Below are 26,047 nucleotides of genomic sequence, written 5' to 3'. Positions count from 1 at the left end.
TTCCGTTACCTCCTATGCAATTCGGTCACCTTAACGCTCATTGAGCATGTAGTGGCTATCATTGCCTATGTGTCCTACGCAATTCCGTTACCTCCTATGCAATTCCGTCACCTTAACGCTCATTGAGCATGTAGTGGCTATCTGCCTATGTGTCTTACGCAATTCCGTTACCTCCTATGCAATTCTGTCATCTTAACGCTCATTGAGCATGTAGTGGCTATCATTGCCTATGTGTCCTACGCAATTCCGTTACCTCCTATGCAATTCCGTCACCTTAACGGTCATTGAGCATGTAGTGGCTATCTGCCTATGTGTCTTACGCAATTCCGTTACCTCCTGTGCAATTCTGTCATCTTAACGCTCATTGAGCATGTAGTGGCTATCATTGCCTATGTGTCCTACGCAATTCCGTAACCTCCTATGCAATTCCGTCACCTTAACGCTCATTGAGCATGTAGTGGCTATCTTTGCCCATGTGTCCTACGCAATTCCATTACCTCCTATGCAATTCCATCATCTTAACGCTCATTGAGCATGTAGTGGCTATCATTGCCTATGTGTCCTACGCAATTCCGTTACCTCCTATGCAATTCCGTCACCTTAACGCTCATTGAGCATGTAGTGGCTATCTTTGCCCATGTGTCCTACGCAATTCCATTACCTCCTATGCAATTCCATCATCTTAACGCTCATTGAGCATGTAGTGGCTATCTTTGCCCATGTGTCCTACGCAATTCTGTTACCTCCTATACAATTCCATCATCTTAACGCTCATTGAGCATGTAGTGGCCATCTGCCTATGTGTCCTACGCAATTCTGTTACCTCCTATACAATTCCATCATCTTAACGCTCATTGAGCATGTAGTGGCTATCTTTGCCTATGTGTCCTACGCAATTCTGTTACCTCCTATACAATTCCATCATCTTAACGCTCATTGAGCATGTAGTGGCCATCTGCCTATGTGTCCTACGCAATTCTGTTACCTCCTATGCAATTCCATCATCTTAACGCTCATTGAGCATGTAGTGGCTATCTTTGCCCATGTGTCCTACGCAATTCTGTTACCTCCTATACAATTCCATCATCTTAACGCTCATTGAGCATGTAGTGGCCATCTGCCTATGTGTCCTACGCAATTCTGTTACCTCCTATGCAATTCCATCATCTTAACGCTCATTGAGCATGTAGTGGCTATCTTTGCCCATGTGTCCTACGCAATTCTGTTACCTCCTATACAATTCCATCATTTTAACGCTCATTGAGCATGTAGTGGCCATCTGCCTATGTGTCCTACGCAATTCTGTTACCTCCTATACAATTCCATCATCTTAACGCTCATTGAGCATGTAGTGGCCATCTGCCTATGTGTCCTACGCAATTCTGTTACCTCTTATACAATTCCATCATCTTAACACTCATTGAGTATGTAGTGGCTATCTTTGCCCATGTGTCCTACGCAATTCTGTTACCTCCTATACAATTACATCATCTTAACGCTCATTGAATGAGCATGTAATGGCTATCATTGCCTATGTGTCCTACGCAATTCCGTTACCTCCTATGCAATTCCGTCACCTTAACGCTCATTGAGCATGTAGTGGCTATCTTTGCCCATGTGTCTTACGCAATTCCATTACCTCCTATGCAATTCCATCATCTTAACGCTCATTGAGCATGTAGTGGCTATCTTTGCCCATGTGTCCTACGCAATTCTGTTACCTCCTATACAATTCCATCATCTTAACGCTCATTGAGCATGTAGTGGCTATCTTTGCCTATGTGTCCTACGCAATTCTGTTACCTCCTATACAATTCCATCATCTTAACGCTCATTGAGCATGTAGTGGCTATCTTTGCCCATGTGTCCTACGCTATTCCATTACCTCCTATGCAATTCCATCATCTTAACGCTCATTGAGCATGTAGTGGCTATCTTTGCCTATGTGTCCTACGCAATTCCATTACCTCCTATGCAATTCCATCATCTTAACGCTCATTGAGCATGTAGTGGCTATCTTTGCCCATGTGTCCTACGCAATTCTGTTACCTCCTATGCAATTCCATCATCTTAACGCTCATTGAGCATGTAGTGGCCATCTGCCTATGTGTCCTACGCAATTCTGTTACCTCCTATACAATTTCATCATCTTAACGCTCATTGAGCATGTAGTGGCCATCTGCCTATGTGTCCTACGCAATTCTGTTACCTCCTATGCAATTCCATCATCTTAACGCTCATTGAGCATGTAGTGGCTATCTGCCCATGTGTCCTACGCAATTCTGTTACCTCCTATACAATTTCATCATCTTAACGCTCATTGAGCATGTAGTGGCTATCTTTGCCTATGTGTCCTACGCAATTCTGTTACCTCCTATACAATTCCATCATCTTAACGCTCATTGAGCATGTAGTGGCCATCTGCCTATGTGTCCTACGCAATTCTGTTACCTCCTATGCAATTCCATCATCTTAACGCTCATTGAGCATGTAGTGGCTATCTGCCTATGTGTCCTACGCAATTCTGTTACCTCCTATACAATTCCATCATCTTAACGCTCATTGAGCATGTAGTGGCTATCTTTGCCCATGTGTCCTACGCAATTCTGTTACCTCCTATACAATTCCATCATCTTAACGCTCATTGAGCATGTAGTGGCCATCTGCCTATGTGTCCTACGCAATTCTGTTACCTCCTATGCAATTCCATCATCTTAACGCTCATCGAGCATGTAGTGGCTATCTTTGCCTATGTGTCCTACGCAGTTCTGTTACCTCCTATGCAATTCCATCATCTTAACGCTCATTGAGCATGTAGTGGCTATCTTTGCCTATGTGTCCTACGCAATTCTGTTACCTCCTATGCAATTCCATCATCTTAACGCTCATTGAGCATGTAGTGGCTATCATTGCCTATGTGTCCTACGCAATTCTGTTACCTCCTATGCAATTCCATCATCTTAACGCTCATTGAGCATGTAGGGGCTATCATTGCCTATGTGTCCTACGCAATTCTGTTACCTCCTATGCAATTCTGTCATCTTAACGCTCATTGAATGAGCATGTAATGGCTATCATTGCTTATGTGTCCTATGCAATTCCATCATCTTAACGCTCATTGAGCATGTAGTGGCTATCATTGCCTATGTTACCTATGCAATTCCGTTACCTCCTATGCAATTCTGTCATCTTAACAATCATTAAGCATGTAGTGGCTATCATTGCCTATGTGTCTTATGCATTGAGTCAAGGTAGCCTTGTCTGCTCTTTAACTTTGTCATTTATAAATTGTAAGGGTTTCCGGGTAGTTTGGCATATTTTTGATCAGCATGAAATACTGACATGTTGCATGTATAATTCAGATACCCACAGCACAAAGGTCAGGTTTTATTTATTTCCATTCAATGCTCTATATTGCATTGCATATTATATATAAGCATAGTAAACGAATTCATGTCCTGTCTCTGAATGTGTCAAGTACCAGTATCAAGGGATCTTTTAAAAAATTCCAAATTTCATTCGGCCCATAACGGCTACTTATCATGAGCAATGCCCACATCCCTTCCCAAAGGTCAAGGTAACACTCACATTGTCATCAAAACAGAATCAATTCCGCAAATATGTTCTATCACTTAATCAATTGCTTCTTCCATCACACTTTAAATACATGTATTTTTCTGAAGTGAATCGGTTCCCACCATTTCACCTTCATATAACATCTCTTGTTCATCTAGAACTGTATGTGTGTGCATGTAACATAGACAACTACTTAGAAATTTCAGCACACATAAAATAAAACTAGAAGTTTCTATTAGGTATCCAAAATGTTTTGATGTAATCACTTCTTAATTCTATCATGCAATAGTATGCAATGCATATTAATGACTGAATGAAATCCATGTATGTGTATGTACTTCCAGAAAACTGAACCCTTCAGGAGGTCAACACCACAATTTGCGGTATTGATGTACTCAGCTTTGATGTACTCAGATGTGACGTAACATGCCTTCAAGCCACTATCCAGAAGAACATTCAGAAGTTCTTAGTGGACCATTGCCCATTTGCCATGGCAATCATGAGGGGAGGAGCACACAAACTGTCAGTTGTGTTGAATATGAATACCACAAATTGACCTTAAACTTTTCCGATGCTCTGTTCATTTCATTAGCCAATTTCAATTTATATTTTACTGAATAATGACAAACAATCCAAGTCTTCATTAACGATGCTTAGCTCTTACTCATTCGTATACCACAACTAAACATGCTTGCAATTACACTGTGCCATCTATCATAATATAACAATGCTGCAATGACCCTTTAAAATATAATGTTCTGTTTTCACTGATTTAAGTTTTCATTTTTGTCATATTTACCTACCAGACCTAACTCTTACACATTTCCATACTAAAACTCATGCATACAATTAAACTGCTATTCCATGATAACAATACAATATCTATACAGTTCATTTCCATTTCATGTCAAACTGAAAAATAGATATAATTTAGCAAAAAGAGTATGACTGTGTTCCAATATAATTTGTCAAACAAAATTGTCACTAGTGTCTTCCTTGCAATTGAAAATAAAACCATAAAATTTACTGCCATCAACTCCAAACATTTACATTACATTAAAACATTCCAGCCTTAGATGTACATTTAGCATTTCATTCAATATTTGTTGACATATCAAATGCATTCAACTTCAAATCAGTTCTTTACATTATTTCTTGACTGTCTTTTTCAGTCCATGAACAATTTAATTAATTAATTGTGTTCAAAAAAGTACTTCTTACACTGAATGTTAGTCAAAACGTCTGCCTAGCAGTTCACTGTAGCCTTCAGTAAGATACTAGTTTCGCACATGACCAGTTTGTGTATTTCACACTGAAATTAGCCAACAAAAACAATACATGTATGGGGATATGAAGCTTTGTTGATTTGGCATGTAAAAATATTTTCACCTGCATCATAACTACCACATTCTCATTCTTTAGATGGATAATTTATTCCATATGTTTTTCACATACATTTTATGCTTAAATATTTCCACATATCTAAGTTTAATAAATTAAAGTCAGGTGTGTAAGATTCAATATCTTGACATTGTCTATGGCCGGCGTCCGTCGTTCGGCGTCAACAATTGGTTATAATCATCTTCTTCTCCTAAACCGCTTGGACAATTTTGATGAAACTTCATAGGAATGATCCTTGGTTGGTGCTATTTCAAAATTGTTCAAAGAAATTAATTCCATGCAGAACTCTGGTTGCCATGCCAACCGTAAGGAAAATGTCAACAATTGGTTATAATCATCTTCTTTTCCTGAACCGCTTGGACAGTTTTGATGAAACTTCATAGGAATGATCATTGGTTGGTGCTTTTTCAAAATTGTTCAAAGGAATTAATTCCATGCAGAACTCTGGTTGCCGTGGCAACCTAAAGGAAAATGTCAACAATTGGTTATAATCATCTTCTTCTCCTAAACCGCTTGGACAATTTTGATGAAACTTCATAGGAATGATCCTTGGTTGGTGCTTTTTCAAAATTGTTCAAAGAAATTAATTCCATGCAGAACTCTGGTGTTCATGGCAACATAAAGGAAAATGTCAACAATTGGTTATAATCATCTTCTTTTCCTAAACTGCTTGGTAAAATTTGATGAAACTTCATAGAAATGATCCTTGGTTGGTGCTTTTTCAAAATTGTTGAAAGAAATGAATTCCATGCAGAACTGTGGTTGCCTTCGCAACCTAAAGGAAAAATTACAAAACTTTTTTATTTGCAAATACTTTGATGCCTAGTGCATAAATATTTGGTGTGTAACATTGTCGATTGGTTATCTACCATGTTTATTCAAATTATGCCCCTGGAGAAAAATTTGCCTCATCCTGTGGGCTCCAAGTTCATTATTAATACATTTTGTTAAAATCTGATAGTTATGTAAAGTTTACTCTTGAAGCAAGGGCAGCAAGTCTTGCTATATGGCCTCCCTTTTTGTTGGATATTCCACTCCTTTCTATTTTTAGTAACAAGGGAATAGATTTGAAATATTATTAATTCTTCAACATAGTCACTTCAGAGGTAATTTTTGTTCTTTTTTAAGGTTCATAGATTCAAATAATTATATTACACTTTATTCTTTAGAAGAACTTTCATTTTTACTTAATAATAAATTTAATAATCAGACGTTTCCATTGAACTTCATGTAGATTATTGTTTATGCAGATGCTACAATCTTATCTTTTGTGTTGATAGTGTTATTCACTTAGGCCAGAGTTTTTATATCTTTAGATTTACGGGAGCGCCGTATCTAAATATTGCAAAACCCAAATAAAAATAAAATAAAATTTCATCGTTTTATTTTTTTGACGAACATTGCTCCAATGTTGAGAAGAAAATAAGATTAGTGTTCTATAACCCATATCTCAGAAGCAAATGGTGTACCAATTGTCTGCAGCTATATAGAAAGGTTTTACTACCAAGACGTTCCGATGTTTATGTTTGTTTATTTAAATCAAACCGTCGAGAACTATAGCCGTGTATATTGTGTTTTTTGGTAGATCTAGTATGTTGTTCGCGATTCGTGGAATGATTGCACAACTTCCGGTCAAAATAAGGACACAGAAATTTGGGGTTGTATTTGTCAATTAAAAGTTGTTGGCGCACGTGGTATATTATTAACAAGGGTGAATTGGATTACAGCGCAAATATGCAGAGCTTCTGACAAACACAAACTGCGAAATGATATCGTGTTCATCATAGTCAAATTGGATATTTATTTCTGAATTTGACTCTGTGGAGCATTGAACACACTGTTTCACGGTCACATATTTGAAGAGAAAAACAAAAGGTATCTTCTTACGTTTGTAGTTGTTAATTTGTTTAATAATGAATTAGAATTTAAATCGCTATAATATACTGAAAATTATGTAATAATAACATAGTGTTTGTTTCTGACAAGACAGAAAAAATTACATACATGTAAGATAATATTTGGCAGTCAGTGCAAGAAGCCAAACTGATCGGTTGCTCATGTGTCAAAGGGCATCCCAATAGCTGGAATTAGAAGGATATTGTTCAGGATCAATTCTAAAATCAGTATTTAACCATTTATTTTGAAACATATTACACTTGTCAAGTTTATTTTAATGCTCCCGAATTTTCTTTGGTGAAGTACATGAATGTAGTTTACAGATTTTGACTGTCTATGCATCCGTAAACCCTGTCAAACTTTGAAGTGAAGAGGTATATCCACCAGGGCTTAGACTTTATTTGGTAATATTTTCTATATGAAAACCACATTACGGTAAATGGCCATGGTGCTACTTGTTAAAGACATAAAAAAAACATTTGACCACCTTTCCGTGTCTTAAACTTTGTTCATTGTTTGATCACTTCACTATCAAAAGGATATGCTTATATTGCAGGCAAAAGGTTGGAAATGGCCATTTTAAATTCTTTATTACACTGACATGTTTCATAAGATCTATGGAATGATAATATATATGCATCACATGTATGCATTAATGCATAGATGCATTTGAACAAATGTATACTTAACAATTAATTTCAATAAGCGCTTGAACTGTGTTAAGGTCAATATTTTCAGTCTTTAAAAGGATCTTTAATTATGCTTTTGAAACTGTATGGTGATCTATCACCCTTTGTTCAGCCTATGAAATAGCTGACACAAGTAAGGTGTCTTTTGTCTTCATGATATAAGAAGATTTAAAAAATAAAAAAATCGAAGAAAAATCCGTTTTATTTTTATTTATTTCTCCTTCGGGACATTTTATGCATTTTATTTTTATTTCTTCCTCCTTACCCAACTTTTTGAAAAATCTCCCGTTAATCTAAAGATAAAAAACTCTGGCCTTATAACTTATAAAAAGAAAAGTTATATTATCAGTATTAGAAGGAATGTGATGTTGTCCTAGATGGGTTAAAGTGATAACAATAAGAGTTGAAGGTGTTGAATATGATCAGATATTTGATTATTAGAGCTTAAGGAAGTTTATTGATTTTATTGGATGGTGCACTGTTTGTTGTTTGTGTATCTATACTAAACGTTCTTTCAGTGTGCAAGCAATTTAACATAGTTTTGTCAGTGTGCAGGCAATTGAGCAAAGTCCTGTCAGTGTGCAGGCAATTGAACAAAGTCCTGTCAGTGTGCAGGCATCTGAAAAAAGTCCTGTCAGTGTGCAGGGATCTGTACGATGTGCTGTCAGTGTGCAGTCAATTATCAAGTACTCTCAGTGTGGTGCGCAGGCAACTGAACAAAGTCCTGTCAGGTTGCAGGTGAGAATCAAATACTGTCAGTGTGCAGTCAATCATCAAGTCTTGTCAGTGTGCAGGCAACTGAACAAAATCCTGTCAGTGTGCAGTCAATCACCAAGTCCTGTCAGTGTGCAGGAAATTGTGACAAGTCCTGTCAGTGTGCAGGCAACTGTGACAAGTCCTGTCAATGATTATCCAGGCAACATGTTTGACCAGTATGTTTTTAGGCCCCCGAAGGTGGGCATATTAAAATCGCACCGTCCGTCTGTCCGTCAGTCCCTTTGTCTGTGTGTCCATCTGTCCGTCCGTCCCTGTGTCTGGCTCAATAACTCAGGTCGGTGCTGTAACTTTCTCTTGTAAGGACAGATATTAATATAACTTGCCACATGTGTTCAACATACCAAGACGACCTGTAGTGTGCAAGACCCGTGTCCTTACCCCTAAGGTCAAGGTCACACTTAGTGTTTATTCACAATGGAATGCTGCATATAAGTACATAGAGTATAAGTTGTCATGTCCGGGCTGTAACTTTCTCTTGTATGGACACATTTTAAAATAACTTGCCACATGTGTTTGACATACTAAGACGACGTGTCACGTGCAAGACCTGTGTCCCTCCCTCTAAAGTCAAGGTCACACTTTGGTGTTTATTCACAATGGAATGCTGCATATAAGGACATAGAGTATAGGTTGTCGTGTCCGGGCTGTAACTTTCTCTGGTATGGACAGATTTTAAAATGACTTGCCACATGTATTTGACATACCAAGATGACGTGTCATGTGCAAGACCCATGTCCCTACCTCTAAGGTGAAAGATACACTTAAGTGTTTATTCAAAATGGAATGCTGAATACGTGGACATAAGAGTGTAGGCTGTCAAGTATGGGTGGTATTTTTTATGTTTAGAGGCAATTTAAAATAACTCGCCATATGTATTTGACACATAAAGGCAAGATCAACTTTTTATGTACTTTTTCATAGGTCAATGTCACATTCGGGGGCATTCGTAACATACTGTGACAGCTCTTGTTCAATATTATTAGAGAAACAAGCTATATTGATAACAAGGGTTAAACTCTTTATCTCAGGTGAGTGATTTAGGGCCATCATGACCCTCTTGTTTGTTAATCTAATTGCTGGTTAGAACTCATCATGCCAGCAGTGCTTAATAACTTATGTGTGCATATGTTTTACCAGTTGCTGCTTTATACTGATACTTTTATTGAAAATGGTGCATAAACACTGATAACACATTGTAACTAAATGTTTCATTCATACATTTTTACATGTTCATTTAGTGTATATGTTGATAATATTAATACATATTACATGTGCATATACACATGTGTTTATTGCCAACCTCATCAAAACATGCATAGTTTTGCTCACATACATATTTCTAACACAGACAATTACTGAATGTATTACTACTTTACATTGATTTTGATATGTAAACAAAACATCGTACTATTCATTTGTACAAAACGCTTTTCATTTGCTATGTTATTCATTTCCATGTTCTGTCTGCATACAGATGTCATTTTCATATCAATTTTTCAACATCAACATGATATTCATTTCCATCGTGAAACTTATCCCTTGGAAACAATATTTACATCTTGTAGAATAAATGCCTGGATGTGTTTAAAAAAGATGACCATATTATGCATACTTACTGCATTAAAATATGCGATGACATTTCATATCACCTCGTGTATCTATATTTCCCTTTCAACTACTTCGAAATAACAAACTTCCAAACCCTAAAATGTTCAAAATATTCTACATACATTACTTTTATCTTACACTGTATATGTGTATATATCTTGCCTAATATAATTGAAGCCGTCAACTCATACGTTGTTGTGAAACATATGAATCCCACCTGTCAACTTCGCAAGTATGTTCATATCAATTCGTTCCTGAAATTCCTGACAACATTTACGAAATTGCTTAGTTCGTAATTAACATATGGACTTTCTCTCGGGGCCACGGTTCCTCAGCGCTTTCAGTGCTTTGATTAATGTTATCACAAGAGGGTTCCTGATACTTCCTGTGTATTGTTTATTGGCTACGACCTATTGGGGCTAACACTGTTACAATGGTTATTCTCATTATAAAAGTATGAATAGGCATTTTATCATTTTGCTGAAATTCAATTAATGTTAATGCTTGGTTAGTGGGCCATTTGGTTGGATATTTCCCTTTTATGCTCTTTTTATAGATAAAGATAAATAGAAATATTCAGTATCAAATGCTTAAACTAGGCTTTTTAGATGTTTATTTATGGAAAGTAATGAAATAAATCGTGAATATAGTTACGTAACATCTATACGGGATAGTTACAGACAATTGCAATATCATTTAGATTAGTATTTATAAACTTTTTGATGAAGTTATAATGTATTGCATATGAAAAAGCTGTTTCTGAAAAATAGCCTGAGCTACTATTTTTATATTATTATATGCCCAAAGGGTCGTATTATGTTATGGCCTCCATCATCTGTCCGTCTGTCTGTCCGTCCGTTAGCAATTCCGTGTCCGGGCCATAACTTGGTAACTAATAAAGCGATTTTCAAATAACTTTATACAAATCATCACTACATTAAAAGGATGTGTCGCACGCAATTTCCAGGTCCATACCTCAAAGACTAGAATCACCATGGGAGTGCGTTAGCAAATCCGTGTCCGGGCCACAACTTGTTCACTAATAAAGTCATTTTCAAATAACTTTATACAAAGCATCATTACATTAAAAGGATGTGTCGCGCGCAATTTCCAGGTCCATACCTCAAACACTAGAATCACCATGGGGGGACGTTAGCAATTCCATGTCCAGGCCATAACTGGGTTACTACCAAAGCAATTTTCAAATAACTTTATACAAATCATCTCTACATTAAAAGGATTTGTCAAGCATGCTTTCCAGGTCCGTACCTCAAAGGCTAATTTCACTGGGGGGCGTTAGCAATTCCGTGTCCGGGCCATAACTTGGTAACTAATAAAGCGATTTTCAAATAACTTTATACAAATCATCACTACATTAAAAGGATGTGTCGCGGGCAATTTCCAGGTCCATACCTCAAAGACTAGAATCACCATGGGAGTGCGTTAGCAAATCCGTGTCCGGGCCACAACTTGGTCACTAATAAAGTCATTTTCAAATAACTTTATACAAAGCATCATTACATTAAAAGGATGTGTCGCGCCAATTTCCAGGTCCATACCTCAAACACTAGAATCACCATAGGGGGGATGTTAGCAATTCCATGTCCAAGCCATAACTGGGTTACTACTAAAGCAATTTTCAAATAACTTTATACAAATCATCTCTACATTAAAAGGATTTGTCAAGCATGCTTTCCAGGTCCGTACCTCAAAGGCTAATTTCACTGGGGGGCGTTAGCAATTCTGTTAGCAATTCCGTGTCCAGGCCACAACTTTGTGTTACTACTAATAAAGGATTTTTTAGAAAACGTGTCCTAGCCACAACTTTGTAACCAATAAAGCAATTTTTAGATAACTTTATACAAATTATTGCTACATTAAAAGGATGTGTTGTGAGCACTTTCCAAGTCCTGCTACTTTTAAACTTAGTAAGCAGTATACTAGCATAACTTAAATGTTTATTAAAGACCTCAAGCCGAATCTTCTTCGGGCGTATAATGCTCCGTTTCGCGGTGCTCTTGTTCTAATTAAGGCAAGTTCTTTTTTTCAACCACATGCACTTTTTTCTTCTTTTAAATCACAATTACTATTTTCTTATAAACAACGATCTTGATTCACAGTTTGAATATATCATAGTGCTGTTCACTTATAATTATACGTATGATTCAGAATTATTATTTTGTAATCACTAATTGACTTTAATTGAATGTCTGAATTACCATAAAAAATCACAATTGTTTGGATGTTACAAAAGTAGCACAATTGTATTTATAACACCACTATTTTAAAATATTGGCTTACAAATAAATTTATTGTATTTATTTCAGAAATGTTTTATTCTTATTTCACCTACATTAGAATTAAAAAATTGACAAATATGACCAGTAATTGACGGGTAGAAACCCCATGTCTTTAGTTACTGGCCCATTAAATGATTAACATCACAAAGTCATCAAAAATGCGGTATACTTAACTATTGTATCACAAGTTAAACAATGAACTGGTAGAGGAAATGATTTTATCAGTGAAATTAAATCAATATAGTAAGGCCAGTCTGAGTGGACCAGGAAAATCAATACTGGCTTATCTAATAAACGATAGACTACATTAGTTTATCCATATTGCACAAATTGTTCACTACGAGTGCACTCCTAGTGCACAAGAGTGTAAAGTTTTAGAGAAATCCAGATTTGTTTTCGCAGCATTGCTGTCTGATTTTGTATTTTCAGATAAAACAAACCTTCTGTAACAGTCTGATTTCTGTTATGTAATATTTTGGCATTGAAGACCTAACAATACAAACGACATTGGTAAAAACTGCTTAAATGGTAGAAAGTGAAATCAATGACATATCTTTTAATATGGCATTCTTTTTGAAAACTGGAGTTTTATTTTATTTGATACTGATCCGACCAAATGCCACTTTAAAATGATGTTTCCAGTTGCTGACATCCCAGGGCTTATAGAGGGAGCGCACAAGAACAAGGGTCTGGGGTTCCAGTTTTTACGACATTTGGAACGTTGCACGTGCCTTTTGTATGTAATAGACCTCTCAGTGAGTGAGCCATGGACTCAGCTTGAATGCCTCAAGTCCGAGCTTGAAAAATATCAGCCAGGATTGTCCGAGAGGCCTAACGCTGTGATTGGGAATAAAATGGACCTGAAAGAAGCACGGACACATTTTATCGAGTTCCAGAAGCGGATCGACTTGCCCGTTATTCCTATATCAGCTGAACATCGACAAAATCTTGTACAGCTGTTGAAACACCTGAGAAAACTATTTGATAATAACAGAGAGGAGTTTTATGGATAGTTTTTAGAGTGACTTCAAGTTCAAAATTCTTATTCTAAAGTGAAGAGTCAGTAAATATCATGACAATTAAATCAGTCCCTTTAGAATCAAAGCTTAGCTGACAATATTTTATTTTAGCCCTTGCGTAATAAGATGGCCTTGAAAAGTTAAAACAAATAATATATTTAGGGTTTTAGCTAGTTTTTATAAAGGAAAGGGCGAGGCAGAAAAGGAGGAAAATGGCGTATTTATGGGGCAGTAAATGATTTGAAAATTATGATATTTAATTTTTTAGAAAATGTTAGAAATTGTGCTTAATTGAAGTAATTTTAGTTTTCAACTGCCAAATAAATGTTTGTCAAATTTGTATAATTTTATTATCATATTTTAAGTTCTAATCTAAATAAAAGAAAAATTGTTATACAGTTATACTTAGTAAAAATTGCTCCTGAACCCAAAATCTTGAACAGTCGTAAGTCCGTTATTACAGAATCAAGCTAAGCATACTATTTTTGTTTTGGTACTAGGTATAAATTATGTAATTTTCTCCTTTTAAGAGTTTTGATTTTTCTAAAGGAAATACACCTCAGGGATCCTGTCAGTGTGAAGACAATCACCAAGTCCTGTCAGTGTGCAGGAAACTGTGACAAGTCCTGTCAGTGTGAAGGAAACTGTGACAAGTCCTGTCATTGATTATCCAGGCAACATGTTTGATCAGTATCTTTTTCAATATTCTTTGAGAACAAATATCAAGCTATATTGATTACAAAGGTTAAACTCTTTTACTCAGGTCAGCGATTTCCCTCTTGTTTATTTCTAAAGCTACAGCAATGATATTTGGACCATGTGTACAGTTTTGCAAATGAGCACCAATGTTGTCCTCGGATGACCTTGACTTTGACCTTTTGACCAGCTTTTTTTATTTTTAAAGCTACAGAAATGAAATTTTGACCATGAGTACAGTTTTGAAAGCAATTTCGTTTTTGTCAGATGACCTTTACTTGGCACATATTAAAATAGTTCATGCAACTAATCTACTAACAACACTTTCTGTCCTCAGATGTTGAACGTGCAACGTTTACAGGTAACCCAAACACAAAATGTGAACTATATGTTTGTTGCCTTTTACCCATCCATACATGCTCTGGATTGAAAATGACCACAAGAGCCATGCATAGTAAAGCATAGGCCCTAATGGGCCTCTTGTTTGAATTTGTGAAATTAAGAGAACTATTTGGCTTATACCTGCAGTCCACTAGGCCCCAAGGGTTCCCGAAAGTGGAATTCGCAAAATTGGATGTTTCGGCATGTTTTCGTGATGTTCTGGAACCCTTCCGTGTCCTTCAATAACACGTCTGGAAACCTCGGCACTTCTGGTCAAATCGGGATCGAAAAAACTTCGGCATCGAAATTTTAAAAGTTTTAAAATTTGGACGCTGAAGGTTTAATTCGGGACAGCTTCGGGATCTTCGGCAAACCATCGAGAACCATTCGCGACGTTCTGGAACCCATCGCCATTATATCGGCATATTCGGAAAGACTTCTGCGAGGCTTCATAATCTTACAGCCATACATTCCTTCAATTAAGAATCATTCAAGATCCCCCAGGTCCTACCAGATAAACTTATAATTTGCATCGACTAACCCCAGAAGGACTATGCTAAAGAAGCTCTTGTAATTGTGATACAAGCTTCTTGATTTCCACATGTTTACCATAGAGGGCACCAAGAATATGAGGCATGTTCCACCTTCTCTCAAATTGGGCAGCCACTTCACACCAAGCCTCTGGAGTATTGGGAATGGCCAGAACGTCATCCTTATACTCCTTAAGCAGAACAGTACACACTTCTGGGACGAAATGGCATACACTTTTCGCAGCAATACGGAAGCCGTAAGCCAAGGAGGCGTACGTGTCCCCAGATGCCATGTAACTCTGCGTCATCGCATGCTTTAGGCCAGCAGGAAGGGAATTACGGAACCTGGTGTCTTTTTTCTAAATGCGAGGCGTTAGACGCTGGAGTATGTCGTCAATCATTGTTGGCGAGAATCTCAGATACCTTTTGAAGGAGGAGGTCTCTTCATCTCGGATTTCTTGCATCAATGTATTGTACTGTCCATACTGAAGCCTCCTGTCGTCTGTGAGCCAGGGGCGGAACCACCATCGATGACCTCTTCTTCTCTGTTTCAAATACAATGCCAAGGCAAGCATGACATCCATTTCAGCTTGGATTTGAAATCCAAGTGCAAGGTGAAGGCCTCTAACATCCATGGTGTCCCACTAGCAACTGATAATAAAATAGTAGTTCGGCATCATGTATATACCCCGACTCTCAACTCCGCAACATTTCAGCATTCTATCGCAAACGATTCGGCAACTCTTCCGCATGCTTTGCAATGTTACCACAACCTTTCCGCACGATCGGGAAAGATTCGGGATCCAGTTCCAGAACTGTCGGCATTTTTCCCCGTCGCATCCGGCTACTTCGGATAGGTTTCGGCGTTTATACCGCAACTGTTCGTAAGCTACTCCGCGAATGCATGCGAAAACATGCCGAACGGGTTCCATGGAAAAGCTTCGCCCATTTATTGATTAATGATACCGAAAGGTTCCCGAAACAAGGAAAATTGTATTGGCAACCCTTCTGCAAAGCATCGGGGCTGTAGTGGAGGGCAGCTATAAATGAAATGATACTTGAACTTTTTTGAGAAATTATCGCAGTGATTGCATTTTGATTTTAGAATTCATCATGGCAAAGTGGTAGTGTATTGGTTTTCAATCAATAACTGAAAAACACTTAGGCCTATAGACCTCAAACTTGGTAGTAAAGTTGGTAATGACCAGCAGATAAACCCTACTGATTTTATGGTCAATGGGTCAGAGGTCAAGGTCGTGGTGATCTCGAGCTGAAAATATGTTTTTGATTAATATCTTAATAACGCTTAGTCCCATAGACCTCAAACTTGGTAGGCATGGATATGGCACACCGTGTGCACAATAATTCATTTAACCTATGAGATCACAGGTTGTTATCTGATAACCTAGGCAATGGGGAATTATTGTGCAAACGGAGCAAGAAACCTTTGATATCAACCAATATCATAAGTTATTTTGATAACCCAGGTTATGATGAATTAATGTGTAAACAGCACGTGAAACTTGTGATATGAACTGTTATCATAGGTTTCTCACGCCATTTGCACAATAATTCAATAACCTAGGTTTCACTGTTGCTATAAATAGTAACAACCTGTGATATCACTGTTTTTAATTGGTTGATTCAATTAAGCATCATTGATATCATAGGCTTTCATTGGTTCAACTAAAGACAAGAAACGCCGCCATGCGACGAAACCAGGTTTTCAATGATTGACAGAAGAACTTCAGCTGTGTCTGTTTTTAGAAACAGTGACCTTGACCATAGGGACCCCAAACGCAGTCACATGAAAGGTATCCATAAACTCTTCCTTTGTACCAAGTTGGGTCAAGATATGTCAACCCTAACTAAAGTTATTCAGTTTCAACCGTTTTTCTATATTTAGTAAAGTGACCTTGGCCTTGACTCTAGGGACCCCAAACGCAATCCCATGAAAGGTATCCATAAACTCTTCCTATAGACCAAGTTTGGTCAAGATATGTGAACCCTGACTAAAGTAATTCAGTTTCAACCATTCTTCTATTTTAAGTAACAGTGACCTTGATCCTAGGGACCCCAAACACAATCCCATGACAGGTCTCCATAAACTCTTCCTTTATACCAAGTTTGTTCAAGATATGTGGACCCTGACTAAAGTTATTCAGTTTCAACTGTTTTTTTTTCTTCTATTTTTAGTAACAGTGACCTTGACCCTATGGACCCCAAACGCAATCCCATGAAAGGTCTCCATAAACTCTTCCTTTATACCAAGTTTGGTCATGATATGTCGACCCTAACTAAAATAATTCAGTTTCAACCGTTTTTCTATTTTTAGTAACATTGACCTTGACCCTAGGGACCCCAAATGCAATCCCATGAAAGGTATCCATAAACTCTTCCTTTGTACCAAGTTGGGTCAAGATATGTCAACCCTAACTAAAGTTATTCAGTTTCAACCGTTTTTCTATTTTTAGTAACAGTGACCTTGACCTTGACCCTAGGGACCCCAAACACAACTCCATGAAAGGTATCCATACCCTTTTCCTATAGACCAAGTTTGGTCAAGATATGTCAACCCTAACTAACGTTATTCAGTTTCAACCGTTTTTCTATTTTTAGTAACAGTGACCTTGACCTTGACCCTAGGGACCACAAACGCAAACCCATGAAAGGTATCTATAAACTCTTCCTATAGACCAAGTTTGGTCAAGATATGTAAACCCTAACTAAATTTATTCAGTTTCAACCGTTTTTCTATTTTTAGTAACAGTGAACTTGATCTTGACCCTAGGGACCCCAAACGCAATCCAATGAAAGGTATCCATAAATTCTTCCTATAGACCAAGTTTGGTCAACCCTTACTGAAATTATTCTGAAGGGTATTATACACTTTGTGAAAACCTGGTTAAAAATAAACAGATTTCATTGGCTATGCATTCATACTACGAAAATGATTTACTTGATATTATTTGCAGAACTCCTGACTAGCGGATTCTAACTGTTGCCTAGTCCTTGGCAGTAATTTTACAGAAATGTCACCGAAAATAATGATATTGCATAATTTGAAACGAGGAAATACAAACTTGAAATGCAAATAAATTGTTCTTTGAGGCGTTCAATAAACTAAACACGTGTGAAGAATTCAGCCGAAGTTCTATACTCAGTGAGATATTTTGATCGCACACCGAATCAACAAATATCCTGCATGTGTATAGCATTTTGCATACGGTAATATACTGTTTTTACTTGCTTTTACAGTCTAAGGTTTTACCAGATTCTGCATTTTATAAAGGTTGAACGTGTAAATCATTATCGTCTGCGTGTTAAGTTCTGCATGACAAAAAGGCTATATATAACATAAATATTTAGTTTACAACATCAGCTAAATTCTCTATATATGTATTCTTGCAATTAGCGTTTAAAAAATAATATATAAAAAAAAACTAAAAGATGTGTTTTTGAAAGCAGGAAAAGCTTTTGTAATTTTAATGAAGAATTTGTTTAAAGTTGTGAATAACTTCTGTTATTTAGGTATTAACTTTTCTCATACTGGTAATATGTATATATAATGTGCAGAATTGCTGAAGGAACAAACTTTTGCATACAACCAGTGCTTTTTGAACACCAAAACCATTATATGTGTGGCTGAATGACTAAATTGAAGGCATTGAAGTCTAAAGCAGCTGATTTTGTGACCAAATTTAAAAAATACCTTATGTCAAAACTGTCTATCTGTGAGAGTGCAGCTTAAATAATATGTATACTACAGACTCTCTTTTTTCAATATTTATCACAGCAAAACCTGTGATATAATTGATTAAATTAATTCTTGTGCAAACGGCATGCCATACAGGTAGATAATGACCATCTAATGGACCAAATTGATTTTGAGGTCAGTTGGTCAAAGGTCAAGGCTGTGGTGACCTCAAGCTGAAAATATATTTCCATTCAATAACTGGAGAACACTTAGGCCCGGATACCTCAAACTTGGTAGGCAGGTTGGTAATAACCAGCAGATGAACCCTCTTGATTTCGAGGTCAGAGGTCAAGGTTGTGGTGACTTTGAGATGAAAAAAAGCTTAGGCCCAGAGACGAGCTGACATCCACTCCATCTTGCAGTGACTTATCATTTCCATGTGTATACTTCATTCTTTAAAAATGTTACAGAACAGTATTTCAAAACTTCATGAGAAGGTTGGGTAGGTCATCATGAAAATATGTTTCATACTAAAGAGTATCTGTCAATTCAGGCCCCAATAATATGAACTAAGGCGCCGCCTCTAAGGGCTTGAAGAATTATTGTCCGACATGTTAAAGTTAAAGTTTACTTATTACATCAAGTGAGACACACCAGAAGTGAAAAGCAAATGTTTGTCCAATGTTAATACAACTAATATATATATATAAGTTGTATTAACATTGGACAAACATTTGCTTTTCACTTCTGGTGTGTATATATATGGTGCTCAAACAAACTATGCTCCAAAGAGAATCAGTTTTGTTTTATTGTACAAGTCCTGTTGAATAATGTAGACATCAGTAAATAAAGATACACATCATATTTGACTGCGCTATATTAGTGAGTTTATATTAATATAAAATAATTAAGTTGAAGCTCATGTTATTAACATTCTGTCAGGTAAATAAAATTAAGAAACATAAGCTAAATCAGCTGTTTTCTGACTGCCAAAATAATTGTAAAACCATAATCCAAGCGCCCTTTTACTGCAATATTATTGACTTATTTAGTTGGGTAAACAATAATAAGAAACAATAGGTACATGAGCTATTTTTCGACTGCTAAACAAATCTTAGTATTGAGTGCAATATAAAATTAATAAATGTACTACTATAATCTATGCATCATGCCATATTTTTTTTTAATAATTGGTTCACATTTTAATTTCAAAATTGTCGGTTGTGTGGCTGGAATTTCAGAAAAAAATCCAGACAATTTATTCCTCTTTTAACAATACTTGTATTTATGTGTTTATGACTATTCCTGAAATTCCAAAGTCAATATGTAAACAAACTTAAAAGACATGTTCAAACATACATGATATTTGAAAATGAATAAATGCCTAAATATGTTTTGTTAATTATGTTTACTTACACTACTGTAGCAAACCCTTTGGGCCGAGCGATACATTCTCAAACTGTTGTCTGCTGCTTTTACAGTAAGGTATATATTTTTGCATTGTAAACTTTCGCTTTTGTTTTGAATAGTTAGAAAACCGCTGTTTTTCAATTGTTATAAAAGTAATATATTTCTGTAGCAAGTATTCTTTAAAAGAACAAGAGGGAATAGTAAATATTCATTATTAACTGTTATTTGGATTACTATTTGGATTTCTTTAATATGCGCTTAATGCTTAATTTTTGATATGGGGTATGAACTAGTTTAGAGAGTGAATTACTCAGTAAAAACAACAGCTATTGATACAACATGATCGTAAATTGAAAAAAAATTGGTTGAATATTAACAATCATGATGCGAACAGCGATTTATACTTATATTGTTGTTTTCTGAAAATATGAAAATATAAGGCGAAACCCCTACGGAAAAAGACTTAACGTTGAAAATGGACTATTCCAACCGGTTAGGACCGTCCAATGTGTGATATCGTGAGTATAAATACAGCAAACCAGCTGATTTTTATTCATTCTTGTGCTGGCTCCTGCGAGAGAAAGAACTTATTAAGACAAGGTGTAATATATTTATTGTCTCTAATAGGGGTTAATCACTATTTGTCCTAGCGGCAAATATACATGTTAATTCCCTAGGGGTTTATACCGAACTATCTATATCAATATAGATATAAGTATGGTATAAACTGTGAACCAGAGAATATTAAATAGAAAAGCGCCTCCTTAACAATAGAAATAATGAAAGCAAACTCAAAAGTCCTTACCGTACATTGACATAATACTATTAGAACAGTTTTTAAGTGGAAAGCTAGGGATATCGAAAAAGTTGGATACTTTGATATGTGCGTCTATGAAATATGTAAATATTCCAATCTTTGTTGTTTTATCATTGTTTGAACGATAATTGTTTTCACTATCCAATCATTTTAAATAATCATTAGTGCAAATTATTTGGCAAAGTAGCCAAAGAGGAAATCTTATATATACAATTTGAAAGTTAGCCCCGGCACGTTACACTACATACAACATGTATTATATTGATATGTTCACATGCTCATTTTCTCTCATACTGTACATGGTTCTGATTAAACAATAAACTTTCAATTTAAAATTAATACAATCATGAGAAAATTAAGCATTTTATCACTGTACATTGAATAAACGTAATATGAAAAATGTTATTACAACATTCAAGATTTAATGGCCTTTTTTTTCTTTTGTTTAGTTGAAGCGCATTCCTATTTGCCACACAGTTATCGCATACCGGCCGCACAACGTCAGACCAGAATTTGGCACTCCTCACTGAGAACTATTTCTTGATCTCCACAGAAAAAAAAATATAATAATAATAATAATAATAATAATAATAATAATAATAATAATAATAATAAATAATAATAATAATAATAATGATAATAATAATTACAACTTTATTTAACGAAGGTTACATACTAAGTGTACAATCATTACAAACATACTACTTATTTCCAGCATGGCCTTCACACAAAAAGTATTCCAAAAACACATATACTAAGTTACATATTAAGCAACATAAAAAAAACATACAAACACACTATCACTATCATACATTTCTTCGACAAACACAACTCAGTTTAATATGATGATTATGAAATAATGTAGATATATTCAGTAAAACCACATTCAATCAATATATTTTCAACATTTACATATTTGGTAGAATCCATTACAAGTTGTTGCAAGAATGTCATATACGTACATTAACACAATTCACAATTCATGTAAACAATGAACTTTTTATTATAATGTGAATTAAATAAAGTGTCAGGATTGTTTTTCATGTGATAAAATTATTCTGCCAATAAGTAGCCTTTTAATGCATGTTTAAAGACTGGTAGCTTATCTTTACATTTAATGTATGTAGGAAGAGAATTCCAAATTTTCATTGCTTTATAGGCAAATGTATTTTCGATATAGTTTGTTCTAGGTTTAACAACAAAAAGATCCTTGTTTTCTGAAGAACGCAAGCTATAGTGCTCATTTTTGGCAAATGTTTCCAATTCTGTGAAGTACGAAGGAGTCAAACATTTCATGCTTTTGAAAACAAGTAATGAAAGATGATAATAGCACCTGTCTTCAAAAGATAGCAACCCTGACTGTTTGAATATGTTTCCACAGTGGCTAGTTCCCGACTTCATTATTAGTTTAATCGCTCTTTTCTGAATATTAGTGATTTTTGTGGTATCTGAGGAATGTGTAAGTCCCCAGACACTACAACAGTACTCCATGTTTGACATGATATATGCATTATAATACAATAATTTCATCTCGTCTGTTAGATAATATGCTATTCTTCTTAGAAGTGCCAATTTTGAATTAAGCTTATTCACTACAGTCTTAACATGTGTATGCCATGACAATGTCTGATCAACATGCACCCCGAGGACCTTTTGACATTTCACGTTTTCTACTGACAATCCATCTATTGATAGTTCAAGTTGCAATGCATGTTTTGCCTTATAAATAGTACATAGAATCATACATTTGGTTTTTGATGGATGGATTGACATATTATTTGTCTTACACCAACAGTTCACACTATTAAGACTTTTTTGTAGATCCGATTGAATGCCCAATATACTTGGACCTATTTTGTATAACGTGGAATCATCATATAAGTCAAACTGATGCAAATTGCACTGACACACACTGCAGAATAAAAAAATACTTGTAAACTATACTCTTAAACCATATTCAAGTGTTTTTTTTATTGGAATAAAGAAATATCTTTGTTTTTATCTTGAAACAGATTTGTTTTCAACAAATGCTTGTTTTGAAGTTATTTTTTCTACACTTATAGCCAAATTGAAATACACATGATTTACCTGAATAATTATAGCAGATGGTCTCCATATTTGCTCCGCAATTAATGGCCCCTTCGACAAACACGGTGTTGACAGTTGTGGTATGGGCTTGCGCTGCTCAACACAAAAAGCTTAACTTTTCTTTCACACGAAACCAGCACCTAAATGTGGTTCCTGTCATCATTTAAGGAATGGAAGTTGAGGTGTAAATATTTCATTTTATTACGTTCATCCACATAGCGTAACATAGCGTAGCGTTGTGAAGCGGATAATTGTGGTTCTGACTTTAATGAGGTTAGGTAAACTACCGACTATTAGTTACAAAACAACAACAACATATGATGATATGTATTTATTGTAAAAATAAACAATCTTGTGTTCTGGCTTGCAATACCCCTGCAATGACATATTCAAGGTCACCTTGTAAAATCTGCCACGAGTCGCCATATAATACACAAACGTATTTTATGCTTTCCGGCGGCCTATAGAAATTTATCAGTGGAATAAATTTGATAATTCACTGTTTTGAAACAGTGAAATAACATTTTGATATTTTACTGTTTTCAACACACTTTTTAGAACATGTATACACACTATACTATACACTGAACAAAATTTCTAAACGTCATGCACTTTTCATGTTAACGCAACACATGTTGAATTTTCAACTCGAAAAACAGAAAAAAATGCCTAGAATGACTATTGAAGAGCGGGCAAGGGCCATCGGCATGATTGATGCAGGTACCCCGATTCGGCAGGTATGACAAATTTTGTAAAATAATAAATAAATTCCGATATAATGTGCGAACTAATATAAAAAATGTTTTGTTCAAACCAATGACGCATAATAATCAATGAATTTTAGGTTGCGCGGCTGTTTAATAGGCGACACTCGAGTATCCGTCAGCTGTGGGAGAAATTTAGAAGAACCGGAAGTGTTGCTGACATACACCGGAGGCCCAAACGCAGAGTAACAACTCGCCACCAAGATAGATATATTGTTCTTTCTCACCTTTGCAACCGTTTCACTCCGGCTACGTCAACGGCACTGCGGACCGTTGGCACGCACAACCGGGCCATTTGCCGAAAGACCGTCCGCAACCGGCTCCGGGCCGTCGGTATTCGCGCCCGTCGACCACGGAAGGTTCCTGTCCTTACTGCGGGACACAGAGCAGCACGGCTAGCATGGGCGAGACGGAATCTATGGTTGACTAGAGCTGACTGGGCTAATGTCATTTTTGTGGATGAAACAAGACTCCGTGTTCCGTGGGTCAGACGGGCGCGTCCGCATTTACCGACGGAGGGGAGAGCGAAACTGGGAATGTTGTTTGATTGACGCAGACCAGTTCGGTGTTGGTTCTGTGATGGTCTGGGCAGGAATTTCCATGCACACAGAGACTCCAATTGTCCCTATCCATGGTTATTTAAATGCACTGTGGTATCAGAACGACATTATTCAACCTGTATTGATACCGCACATTCAAGCAAATGGAGGCATGATGTTGTTGCAAGATTGCACGGGGAACTTACTTCCACGTAAGTCAGCAGACACTTTGAAACATTGATGTCATGTATTTAATTTCCAAGTTTTTGGCATAACACATGTTGCAAGCTCATCGTGACTCACTGGTGAAGTATTGATTTATGTATTCATACTAAAGTAAACCTGGGAGGAAAAGTGCGACCGTTGCGGGGCTCGAACTCACGACAGCCACCGGAACACTAGCAAATGTTACTTCCGTTAATAGTTTGTTGTACTAGATCAATATGATATGTTTATGTTATTTTTTTGTAAATTGTATGTTTATAAAATGGAATGCTACAAATACCTGTGTAAAAATATTAGGCACTCAATGTAGTGCGTAGGTGAAAAGTCATTGTTATTAAATAGGAAAGAAAAGCTTAACCTTCGTTGGAAGCATGAAAAAATAAAAATATGTCAGTGGGATATCAATTTTATTTTTACTCGTGACCGCACCGAAATTTCATATTTTCACTCGTGGCTTTGTGAGCCTTTGACGAGCTTACTAACATATTTCATGGACGAGTTGAATAAAAATGTGATTTATATGATGTCGAGCCCCTGATTATATTTATCAAATCCTTTTTTTGCGGTAAAAAATAACAAATAATACGGCCTACCAGTTTCACCTGCGCCGAATACCACAAACCCACAGAGCAACGCCACTTCCCGCTCTACATGTATTGCAAAAATGTAGTTACAACAATATATATATATATATATATATTATGTCGTTTTAATGCCGTTAAACGTAGTATGCATAATGAGATTATATAAAGTAAGAATCACGACATGAACTGCATACCTTCAGCAAAATGTGCAATATTTTTAATTGTGACGTCAAAGACGGTTAAATGACGTAATTATTTTGTATATTATAAATCATTGAACCTATCCAGCCGCGTCTTTGATGTCTTGCACCAAAATCGTCTTTTAGTCCTTTGCCAGCTTATTGTGTATTTGTTTAATGAACAGACGACACATGTGTTTTCATAATCGGTAATCACCTAAACCGATAATTGGGTTGCCTATCAGTCAAGTACTAGTATATATGAACATAGCCAGTAGGCGGACCTATCGAACGCCAGCCAATGAACATTGTTGCAGATTCTAGAAACAGACTATACTTTATATCTTTATCTCTTTGCATGCTGAGTATTCCTGGTCAGTCTGTTGGTGTACATTGCGTAGTGTAGTTCGTAATAAATAGTTAGAGCACACTTGTGTTTCTTATTTATTAAATCACATTAGTGAACATTGAACACATACACTACAACAAGGAAAACAAAACATGGTGTCAGAAGTTATTTGTGGATTAACCAAATTTTTATTTGAGCAGTTTTACATTAGTAAACATGGAATTTAGTGGAATTCAAGCACCACGCATGGAATGGGACTCGACAAATCTGCCAGAAGCATTCGAAAAGTTTGAGCGTCACGCAAAGCTGATGTTCTCTGGACCATTGAAGGCGAAAACAGAAGAAGAGCAAGTGTCGTATTTCCTGTTGTGGAGAGGCGACAGAGGAAGAGATATTCACTGTACGTGGAGAGACATTTCGGAGGCAGATGCGAAAAAGCTCAGTACATTCTATGAAAGATTCAGAGCGTATGTACAACCAAAACTAAATCCTATTTTTGCACGTTATAAGTTCTTTAATCAA

The 26,047-nt window shown here is 36.3% G+C and overlaps 1 protein-coding gene across 7 annotated transcripts in view; it reads left to right on the top strand.

Moving 5' to 3' along the window:
* LOC128243286 (mitochondrial ribosome-associated GTPase 2-like) overlaps nt 1–13,660 on the top strand; it is a 43,365-nt gene extending 29,705 nt beyond the window's left edge. For all 7 annotated transcript variants that reach the window (XM_052960956.1, XM_052960959.1, XM_052960961.1 and 4 more), the window contains one exon: nt 12,890–13,660. In XM_052960956.1, coding sequence (XP_052816916.1) covers nt 12,890–13,260 — 371 coding nt within the window. In that variant the 3' untranslated portion in view covers nt 13,261–13,660. The remainder of the gene's footprint in view (nt 1–12,889) is intronic.
* The last annotated feature ends 12,387 nt before the right edge of the window (nt 13,661–26,047 follow it).

This window comes from Mya arenaria, chromosome 8, assembly GCF_026914265.1.
Source record: "Mya arenaria isolate MELC-2E11 chromosome 8, ASM2691426v1".
Classification (NCBI taxonomy): Eukaryota; Metazoa; Mollusca; class Bivalvia; order Myida; family Myidae; genus Mya; species Mya arenaria.
This window is presented reverse-complemented; position numbering and strand designations above follow the sequence as displayed.